The sequence below is a fragment of the Oncorhynchus gorbuscha genome, linkage group LG13 (assembly GCF_021184085.1).
Source record: "Oncorhynchus gorbuscha isolate QuinsamMale2020 ecotype Even-year linkage group LG13, OgorEven_v1.0, whole genome shotgun sequence".
NCBI classification, from domain to species: Eukaryota; Metazoa; Chordata; class Actinopteri; order Salmoniformes; family Salmonidae; genus Oncorhynchus; species Oncorhynchus gorbuscha.
In genome coordinates this window covers 50,394,285-50,405,879 of record NC_060185.1, presented here as the reverse complement: position 1 = coordinate 50,405,879, position 11,595 = coordinate 50,394,285, and the positions used below count along the sequence as shown (strand labels likewise).

The window sequence follows — 11,595 nt, the reverse complement described above, 5'->3', positions numbered from 1 at the left end:
CTCTGTCTCTCTCTCTCTCTCTGTCTCTCTCTCTGTCTCTCTCTCTCTCTCTCTCTGTCTCTCTCTCTCTCTCTCTCTCTCTCTCTCTCTCTCTCTCTCTCTCTCTCTCTCTCTCTCTCTGTCTCTCTGTCTCTCTCTGTCTCTCTCTCTGTCTCTCTCTGTCTGTCTCTCTCTCTCTCTCTCCTCTCTCTCTCTCTCTCTCTCTCTCTCTCTCTCTCTCTCTCTCTCTCTCTCTCTCTCTCTCTCTCTCTCTCTCTCTCTCTCTCTCTCTCTCTCTCTCTCTCTCTCTCTGTGTGTGTGTGTGTTGTAGGGCCGCAGACCTGGCTACTTCTCCTTCCTAGACCCTTTCTCCCCTGGGGTGTGGCTCTTCATGCTGCTAGCCTACCTGGCAGTCAGCTGTGTGCTCTTTCTGGTTGCCAGGTGAGTCTTCCAACTCCTCTCAGCTCCACATTGACATCTACTGGTGCTTTGGATGAACTGACATGTCATATGCAGTACAATGACAGTACACACGTGTTGCGTCTCAATGATCTCTCCTTTTCCCCAATTGTGCAGTTGTTCATGGATTTGATAGGAAATGACGTGGAGACATATAGGTCATGGAGTTGTGAACGAGTGCACACTTCAATAGGAAGGATAGATGATTTAGTAGCAGGCAGCAACCCCTTGATATAATCTTGTATGTATTTATTGTGTAAAAAAGTGATTTTATTTTGGTGAGGTGAAAAACGGGGTGGGGGGACACCTTTGTCATTTTGAAAGGTGATGATTTTGAAAGTTGATGGAAGTGGAACCAATCTTGATGAAATGTTGATGTCATGTGCCTGAAAGAAAATTTGGGTACATTTAAAAAGCAACAATACAAGAAGACAACATACCCCTGAGCAGTGACGACGACAACAACTGTAACCAGACATTCTGAGAGGAGGGGTTGCCAAAGGTGTGCTGACATCACGGTCCAAGTCATTTGATTCGTTGGAAGTCCATTAATTCTTTACTCGTTTGTATGTTGAATGATCTATATACAGTGTGTTACACTCTGTGTTAAGTATTATCCTGGGAGATTTGCCCGAGTAGTCAAAGCATGCATTTTTTTTTTATCATTCTACAAACACAATAATATACCGGAAGCTGTGATGGCAGCTCAATCTTCTGCTCCATACAGCATATTTAGTAGCTTATTAGAGTGCTTTCACTCACAGCAGACAGCAGCAGGTGTATGGCAGTGTACCTCGGCTGACCCAGGGGGACACCTCACACCACGTCATGGGACTCAAGGTGACTTGGTGCTTCGCTGACTGTTTAAGTTGTTGTATTTCCCCTCTAATGTCTCTCACTTGTGTGTCTGTTTAGACTCACCCCCTACGAGTGGTACAATCCCCACCCCTGCCTGAAGGGGCGCTGTAACCTCCTCATCAACCAATACTCGCTAGGCAACAGCTTCTGGTTCCCCGTGGGGGGGTTCATGCAGCAGGGGTCCACCATCGCCCCCCGCGCCCTCTCCACGCGCTGCGTCAGTGGAGTGTGGTGAGTACAAATGCATTTTTTTTCTTCTCACATGGTCCTTTCCAGCAGAGTTCCAGCAACGATGGTGGATGTGTAACCAGACCCATCCAGCACACCTTTGGCTTGAGCACAGCTTGGTTTGGCGCAGTAGTGTGAAAACGGTAATCGTCTACTTGATCAATCATACCGCTTGACTTAGACACCTTGGCTTTTGCACATCTGTCCCGATGCACACCTGAACCGTAATGTTGCTCAGCTGTGTCATTTCCACCATGGTTCCAGCCACTGTGGTGGATGGTTAACCACACAGGATAGCGCAGGTAAGTTCGGCTCAGTTGAGTAGTGTGGTGTGGGAAAATGTTCCTTTGACGTTCCTGAGGCTGCAGCAGAGAGGTCAAGGCCACAGGCAAAAGGTGAACCTCTAATTAGCAACCACTTATAAACCCTTAAGACGACGCTATGATCATATCATGTATGTGCCCCTGCTCCAATTAGCCTACCATCTGGGCCCTGAATATTTACTATTTCCTATCCAATTAAGAGTCTGATACTATGCTTGATACTGTACCGCTGAGGTAGTCTGTTGTGAGTCTTGAAATGATACTTCATTTTGTTCATTAATTCAACCGTTTTTTTTTTTTTAAACCAGCACAGGTAAAACTTGAAAAAGCCATAGATGCACCTGAATGTAGTCATAGAGGATAACACACAATGGAGTCTGCTACTTATTTCCATTGTGGTCCTCTTGAGAGAAGATGGCTGGGCACGGTCGAACCCAGTTGAACACAGTACGACAGCGAGATATTAAAACATAAAAAGAAAGAAGAGGAACATCTATCCCACCGTTTGCAGTTACATCATAAGGGTCATTCGTATGGGCACAGAAGACATCAAACAGTTTTTGACTTTATTTTTTAAAGATGCCCAGAGAGGACGTCATTTTTATGTGTAGAGGCAACTCATTCCACTCTGAGGCTCCAGTATACTAGACAGTACCTTTCCCAGCATTACTCCTGAACCTGTATAAGCACACATTAGCAACACCTGATCTGGTTCTGGGATTGTGTGCATTCCTAACACGGGGAAAGTAATCAGTTAGATATCGGGGAGCAGAACCATAAATACTCCTGCAAACCAAACTCAGTCTAATCTGGGACACCCTAGCCTCAACAGGCAGACAGTTGAGTTCCTGAAAGCAGCTCCTGCCTATGTGAGTACGTGGACTCACCTTCAATATTACCCTGATCAGCTTATTCTGGGCTATCTGGAGCTTCCCCTTCAGAAGCTTAGATAAGCCCCCAAACCAGGAAGTGCTAGCGTAGTCAAAATGGCATTGAATGAAGGCAGTGGCTAGCACACTCATGGAGTCCTTATCAAACAGCTTGGACTTTCTAGCCAAAGATGTAGTCCTGACATTAACCTTCCGTAGCACCTTACTGGCCATGCTCACACCTCCCAAGCTTCCATCAAGGATGCATCCCAGGTAGCTAACATAGGTTTTAGTAGGCAGCACCTCACCCTCTAACTCCACTTTGATTTCAGAGGACCTACACAATTTAGGTCTGGACCCAAAAGTAATTGCCTCAGTTTTACCTATGTGCAGAGATAGCTTATTAGACACCATCCGCATAAAGGAAAATACGGCAAGAACAAGCATCTTTCATATTCTTTATATACAGTTAAAACCATAGAGGCCCAAGCACGCTCCCCTGTGGAATGCCATAACTCATTGGTTTTGCCTGAGACAGTGAACCATAAACCTCTACTGTACCTCTGATGTAGTCTGTGTGAGTCTATACATGATACTGTACCTCTGAGGTAGTCTGTGTGAGTCTAAATATGATACTGTACCTCTGAGGTAGACTGTGTGAGTCTAAATATGATACTGTACCTCTGAGGTAGTCTGTGTGAGTCTATAGCTGATACTGTATCACTGAGATAGTCTGTGTGAATCTTTACATGATATTGTACCACTGAGGTAGTCTGTGTGAGTCTATAGATGATACTGTACCTCTGAGGTAGTCTGTGTGAGTCTATAGATGATACTGTACTTCTGAGGTAGTCTGTGTGAGTCTATAGCTGATACTGTACCTGTGAGGTAGTCCCAGTCGGTATGTCTGACTGCTGCTCCCTCTGTCCCTCCAGGTGGGCGTTCACCCTGATCATCATCTCGTCCTACACGGCCAACCTGGCTGCCTTCCTCACTGTCCAGAGGATGGAGGTGCCCATCGAGTCAGTGGACGACCTGGCTGATCAGACGGCCATCGAGTACGGCACCATGCACGGGGGCTCCACCATGACCTTCTTCCAGGTGAAGGGCAGGCACACACACACACACACACACACACACACACACACACACACACACACACACACACACACACACACACACACACACACACACACACACACACACACACACACACACACACACACATGCACCACACACATGGCCCCCTCCACTATAATAGATGACCTGTCACTGATCTTCTCTTAGACCCTGTCACCTCACTGTCTGTCCCCGCTCCACCTCCAATGACTATGGCTTATCTGTTTCCTGTCTGATTGTCAATATCCTCTTCCCCCTGAAGGAAAACTCAGTGCTGCACCTGGAGAGATAGGCAGCGTGGGTCAGCCGCTGACTTTCCCTTTCAGCCTATGTAGCTGGCCTCAAAGCAGGCTTTCATCTGTCAAAGAGAAAGAGAAAGGGTGGAGACAGCGAGAGAAAGACAAAGACCGAAAGGGAGCTCCCCTCTCTCTCCTTTAGATTCCTGTGGGGCCTCTTTTGTTCTCCAGAGCCCAAAGCATGCTCTCAGCCCTCAGATCAGACCAGATCTGACCGTTCTTCTCCCTCTTCTTGTCACATGACCCCCCCCCTATCCCTATATCACAGAACTCGCGCTACCAGACGTACCAGCGCATGTGGAACTTCATGCACTCCAAGCAGCCCAGTGTGTTTGTGAAGAGCACGGAGGAGGGCATCGCCCGCGTGGTCAACTCCAACTATGCCTACCTGCTAGAGAGCACCATGAACGAGTACTACCGGCAGCGCAACTGTAACCTCACCCAGATAGGAGGTCTGCTGGACACCAAGGGCTACGGCATCGGCATGCCAGTGGGTAAGTGTGGAGGGAAGATGGGGAGGAGAGAAGGGCATGGAGGAGAAGGAGGGGTGGGTAGGTAGGAGAAGGAGAAGGAGAGAGTACCGATTTTACACAACTCCAATTGGAGCGGGCATTTTTGGGGGGGCAAATTTATGGGTTTTCTCTGCTCACACTCCTTAGTGCGGTTTTTATGAAAAGGAAATGCTGTCACTACATCCCTTTCACAGTCCAGGAACAGTGGAGCGAACTGGAATGAGTGAAATGATTTTAATCGACTCTTGGTATGGACTGGAGTTCCTGCTTGAAAAAAATCAATATTTTACTGTTCAAAGTGCAACCAGCAAATGCATTGGTTTTTGTCTCTGAAAAGTGTTTCCCAAACCGGTCCTCGGAAACCCCCAGCCATGCCACATACCAGTATTTGTTCAAACTGGAAAACACTGCCTTGGTATACAGTGTGGGATATGCAAATCATAGGTCATAGGAAGGTTACGTACAGACTAGCACTTATAGTAAACTGCACTCATCGTAATGCATAAAAACACATGCTACAGGAAACCTCCCAGGAATTCATCGATATGCTCACTCATTGACGAGATGACCTTTGCAGGGCGGTGACCCTCTGCACATCTCCTCCCTCCTCAGGGTCAGTGTACCGGGATGAGTTTGACCTTGCCATCCTCAAGCTGCAAGAAGACAACCGCCTAGAGATCTTGAAGAGGAAATGGTGGGATGGTGGCAAGTGTCCAAAGGAGGAGGATCACCGTGCCAAAGGTGCTATTACTCCTCCATCTGTCATTCTCTCTCTCACTATCCATCCATCCCCCTTGTCCGCCCCCTCTCATCTTACCCACCCTATTTAGACAGGTGTAGTATCAGGGTCACTGAGATGCTGTGTGTGTGTGTGTGTGGGGGGGGGGGCGTGTGTGTATATATGTGTTGTATATGTGTGTGCGTTTGTGACTCTCTCTATTTCTCTCTCAGGACTAGGCATGGAAAACATAGGCGGTATCTTCGTGGTGCTGGTGTGTGGTCTGCTGGTGGCCATCTTCATGGCGGTGCTGGAGTTTATGTGGTTTCTGCGGCAGACGCCCGGAACAGAGGTGAGAGGGGGCTATTTTACCTGCATCTGCTTTGTCTCCCTCTCCCCGCCCTGATGCTCTCTTCTCCCAGACCCAGCTCAACTCCAGGAGCAGCAATCCCCACAAGCCCACTATGCTGCCTCACACATGGGGAAACACACAGCTTCCTATCCCTGCCACCCCTTGCCGAGTGGGCGCCATTGCCTTTATTTGCCTCCGAGACCTTACAGCACAAAGCCAAAGATAATACCCGACACACAGTATCTAACTATCAATCTACAGGCCTTTAGGTAATAGACTTCAGCTGTCTCCACTGGTAGTGAATGGGGCTTCAAATGCTGTGATTTTCTTCTTGAACAACCTCAAAAATCAGCCCCCTTTGAATTAACATTTGAATGAGACGTCATTTCGTGGTTTGACATTTATATTATTGCCGTTTCTGCAGTATTTTTCTGTCGTGTTTTTCTTTAGGAAATATGATTTTTTTTTTCAATTGGATTTGTTCCCAATACAATACACTGTGATAAAAAAAAATTAGAATAATATCTAAATAAACCAGAATATTTACAGAAAAGCCTATGCCACCTGACTTATTTGGGGGGGGGGGGGCTAGGAAATGAAGTGAGTGTGTGTGCGTACAAGTTGTCTATCTATCTAGTTGCTTATTTGGATTGACTTATTTGACTTTTGTCAGATGGCATGGCTCATAACCCACACAGTGCCTCTGTAAGCCTATCCCTCCTATCACATGGTACAAAGGAAGATGCCATATGGGCCAACACAGTTAGAAAGATGTACTGTGTGCTTACATCCCTGTTCTTCTCTCCTCACAGAGAGGAAACAGGCACACTAGCACACACAGATACAGTAACGCCCATTTAATGCAGTTTGGGCAATCTGGCCAATTAGTCTTGTGTTATGGAGATGACAATGGCTAAATGTAGAATGTAACCAATATTTCACAATCATTTCATATAATCAATAAGAATGTTAAACAATCTAGAGGAAATATATCAATATTTAACCGCCAGTTGTCTGTTTTTCTTTGAAGACCCTAGGTTGTTGTTACATTTTCTCAACAAACTACGTCTTCAGTTCCTTTTGTTAGATATTGTCACATTTAAATGTCCAGTATATCCGATTCTATCTTATATGTGTGGCTGTTGTCTGTCCGTCAGTCTCTGATCTTGCAGTGTGTCAGTGAGATCTCCCGGCCTCTCTCTCTTCCCTCTCTCTCCCTGTGTGTGTTGCAGCTGTCGGTGTGTGAGGAGATGCTACGGGAGCTCCAGGGGATCGTCCTGTGCCGGGACAGCCTACAGCTGAGGCGTCGGCGGGGGACAACCATGCTCCGTCCTCGCTCCCTGCCCCTGGAAGAGCGCCGGGCAAGGGCGGCTGCCGTCAGCCTGAGCAATGGCAAGTTGTGTGGCGCTGCCGCCGGCCTGCCCCTCTCCGAGCCCCTCTCCCACAGACTGGCGCAGGAGGCGGCTTTGGTGGCGCGTGGCTGCAGCCACATCCGCATCTGCCCCGAGTGCAGGCGCTTCCAGGGGCTGCGCGCCATGCGTCCCGGGGGAGGCCCCAGCCACGGCGCCTCGCCCACCCACAGCGAGGAGAGCATAGAGTGGGAGAAAACGACCAACAGCAGCGAACCCGAATAACAATGACCCCCTCCCCCTTGACCTGGACAACCCTTTTTACCTACCTAGACCACCACACACCCACTGTACCCAGTAGGCATATCTCCACAAGGGCAACAGGGGGCATCATGGGAAGGTCATGTGGTACTGTGACAGGAGCTGCCTTGATCCTGGTGTATTTGATCTGGGAGGACGGTGGCTGGGGCGTTGGCTTTGGCTGTGGAAATTCTGGGCACGTCCCCCCTGGAAGGGATCTTTGAGTTGAGTGGAGCTCTGGAATGATGCCCTGGGCTTAGTGTTGGAACTCCCGTTGTACATGTCCATAGAGACTACCAGAGGAAGTCCGTGAGGTGGGACACGACCTCTCTGTATGGGCTGTCTGTCTCGAAGGCCCTATGCCCTGTCTAGGATGTGAAGGACACAGGTTACGGGGCATTTGTACTATGCAGTATTTTCTGTCACTCGTGCTAATTGTTGATTTGTTTATAAATTATTTGTCCTTTTGTTGTGTTCTTGATATTGATCATATTGTTACTCTGCTATTGTTCTCTGAGACGATCATTTTTTTCATTTTCCCGAGAACTGTGGACATTATTGCCTTTTCAGAGCTACAAACAGAGAACACATAGAAAAAGACTTCCAAGTGCCGACAAAACCGAGGATATTGAGCGATGGGAAAGCACCACGGCCTTGAGACGACGACGACGACGACAAAGAGAACTGAACATGAAGACAAACACAATGACTTGTTTTATAATAGTGACCGTATTCTATATGGAACATGTGTTTGCAACATATTTCCGAAAGACGGCAACGCATGTCAGCAGGTGTGATGCTGATGATTGGAGGGGAGAGAATGAGTTTCCCGTTCAAACAATTTGCCCAGAGACACAAAGAACCCCAATGTAATCAGAAATAGTCCTCATTCGTTCCCTTTGCGCATGTGTGGGCCCTGTCTCTTGATATTGCCCCCAGATCACAAGTCATAAACAATACCAGGAACCACAACATACCACCATTTTGAGTTTCTTTCCATTGTCCACTGTGGTATACAGTATCATATGACTCCCCATATACTGTAAGAAATTGGTATTGGTTTGCTATTTCTAATTTGTGCCCTCCATTCCCTCTGTTCAACTCACTCTCTTTGTCATGGTGCTGCACCATTGCCTCAACATGACTCAGACACAATCTCTGCGGCGTGCACTACACACTCATGCACACGCACAGAAATGCACACAGTCACACATGCAGGCACACAGGCATGTGCACACACACACACGGACTCATCGCACACAAACAATACACGCAGCCAATGCAGATAGTCACACTGCAGAGGTAGTCATACTGAGATGGTGGCATTGGGAAGATTTCAACACATTCCAGAACAAATTCAAACTCCCAGTAAATGTTTTTTACAGGAATTTTACTCTGATTTATTAAAGACTCCGCCCAAAATGAAACATTGTCTGACTTTTTCATAAGTCTGAGGGGTTTGAAGTCTTTTATGTGACATTTGTTCCTGGATTCCCATTTTGTGAATTCCGCAAATATAATTTTGAAAAAGGATATGGTGCCAATTATTCCCATTAATTTAGGATATTAGGCCTGCAGATTTCCCAATGATAACAAACCTCAATTTTGGGGTGAGCTAATCCCTGTAACCATCAGCAGAGGCCGTATTCATTTGGCACCAAACGGAACAAAAAGGACTGAAACAGGGAGGGCCTACTTGAACTTGTCCAATAAGAAACAATCATTTTCCTTTGCCATTTTTTCTTCTTTTTTTAAAAAGCGTTTTCCATCACATGCCTTAATTAATGAATACAATCCTTGTAATGAAATGAAGGCCATCCGTGTCCAGATTGGATTTGTGGAGCAAAGCTGTACTTTCTCCATGTGTTCATTCAAGTTGATTTAGTCAATGTACCATATCGCAAATTCATTGATGTGGCCTGTAGTGTTGCTCATTTTCCTTTAGGATGTTGAATGTTTTATACGTTGCTGGCGGTGTCCTTGGGATTCATTGTTTTGTCTGTGCTTTTCTGCTAAATTGACTCAAATGAGTGGGCGAAAGTGAACTGTGGTCTGTCTGTTGATGGATCCGTCTCCTTGACGATGCCCAAGGGGTGTGCCACTCGTATGTCAAGAGTTCCTGAAACCAGGCCATCTTGACAAAGTATTCGATTGGAGGTCCAGGTATGTCAGGTTCATTTGTATTTGTCACAATCCAAAACCTGAACCTTTCATCTGAAGGGACTCTTTCAGGCATTTGAATTAAATCCACTATTAAGTTGATTTCATTCATCTCTAAAATTGCTTTTCAAGGCATCTATACAAAGTGCCAGTCGAACACCGGATTTCCGCACAGGATATGCATTCTCCTGCCTTAGTGTACTTGGTTGAAAGTGTATGACCTAGGCCATGCATTTTTACAATGATGTTAATGAAATGGCTGAGCAGATAGCTTAGTTTGGGTCAATGAGGGTCTGAGACTGTAGAAGGAACTGTGGTCTATTTTCATAATGCCTTAATCTATATCCCTTACGGCAGCAGGCCACAAATGCAAAAAGGTCCCTTAAGAACAGTGGTATTCAAACTTTTTCAGTGGGGCACACATTTTTTCCACCAGAATTTCTGGGGACACCATTTTCTTCCCAAGAATTTCTTGCGACCCCACCTCAAATATAATGGCACAACCTTAAAATCATTATGTTTATTACATCAACAATAAACCATAAATTCATTGCATTTTCCTCATATACAGAAACCAATAAATACATTTACTCAATAAAATTATATTTTCTAATTATCTTTCTCAGAAATGTTTTAATATTGTTCCATACAATAATCTGTACTCATAATGTTTTGTTCATAATATACATCTATACACTGATTGAGTGTAAAAAACATTAGGAACACCTGCTCTTTCCATGACATAGACTGACCAGGTGTATCAAGGTGAAAGCTATGATGCCTTATTGATGTCACTTGTTAAATCCACTTCAGTCAGTGTACTGTAGATGAAGGATAGGAGGTTAAATAACTATTTTTAAACATTAAGACAATTGAGACATGGACTGTGTATGTGTGACATTCAGAGAATGAATGGGCAAGACTACCATACCCCATTCAAGTGCCTTTAAATTGGGTATGGTAGTAGGTGCCAGGCGCACCAGTTAGTGTTTTAAGAACTGCTGCTGGGTTTTTGGCGCTCAACAGTTTCCCGTGTGTATCTAGAATGGTCCACCACCCAAAGGACATCCAGCCATATTAACACAACTGTGGGAAGTATTAGAGTCAACATGGGCCAGCATCCCTGTGGAACGCTTTCGACACCTTGTAGAGTCCATGCCCTGACGAAAGGGCGAAAGGGAGTGCAGCTCAATATTAGGAAAGTGGTGTTAATGTTTTGTACACTCAGTGTGTATATATATATATATATACAGTATACATATATATATTATGTTTTGTTTTGTAGATTTTGCTGACCCCACTGCAGCCTAGCTTTGAATACCACTTTTTAAGAACGTTCTCTTGCTTCAATACTAGAAAATCGCTAGTGAATTCCTTTAGTAGCCAATGCCACCACATTCAACAAATACGAAGTTCATATTCCCCATTAAAAGTCCCACAATTACACCAAATATGGTGTTGCAACTTAACAATTCCTTCACTCGTGGTATGCACAGCCATACTTTTCCTTAGTTTGATTTTACAAATAGACTTGGGATCATCATCTGTTTTCACAGGATTCAATTTCTTCCCATGTCTGTTCATTTTACCACTGAAGACCAGTCCGAACATGTTTCCATACAATGTGAATACCCGTAAATACGTTTCGTTTAATGCTCTACGAGAAGCTTTACCCTGTGAGTGAAGTCGTCCTGGTTTTGCTGTGTGACTATTCTCTGAGAGGTGTTTGCTGTACAGTGTGTTTGTTTTTTGAGCTCCTAAGGATACAGAGAGAGGGGTTAAAGAATAAGCAGTACAGCGCTCATTGTTATATCATATAGAGGCTATAGTGTCAATCCTCTTATGGAACTTTATTGTCGTAGGTGTGTGAATACAGAATGCTCAACAAGGGTTTCCCAGTGGAGGTTCCAGGGGCTCTTTGTTTCTACAAGCCCTCGCCTTAACCAGTATCCACATCAAATTGAACTTGTGTGAACACACACACACACACACACGTCCACATACAAGCACACACATACTGCACACACGTCTACAGGCATGATGAATAACGATGCATTCAAACATTCAATCTGC

General features: G+C 45.5%; 1 protein-coding gene across 1 annotated transcript in view; it reads left to right on the top strand.

Annotated features, from left to right (window-relative positions):
* grik4 (glutamate receptor, ionotropic, kainate 4) overlaps positions 1-7,485 on the top strand; it is a 475,420-nt gene extending 467,935 nt beyond the window's left edge. The window contains exons 15-21 of the mRNA XM_046294891.1: positions 311-420; positions 1,354-1,527; positions 3,652-3,817; positions 4,400-4,625; positions 5,256-5,384; positions 5,595-5,713; positions 6,946-7,485. Of these exons, the coding sequence (XP_046150847.1) occupies positions 311-420; positions 1,354-1,527; positions 3,652-3,817; positions 4,400-4,625; positions 5,256-5,384; positions 5,595-5,713; positions 6,946-7,347 (1,326 nt within the window). The 3' untranslated portion in view covers positions 7,348-7,485. The remainder of the gene's footprint in view (positions 1-310; positions 421-1,353; positions 1,528-3,651; positions 3,818-4,399; positions 4,626-5,255; positions 5,385-5,594; positions 5,714-6,945) is intronic.
* Positions 7,486-11,595: the final 4,110 nt, after the last annotated feature.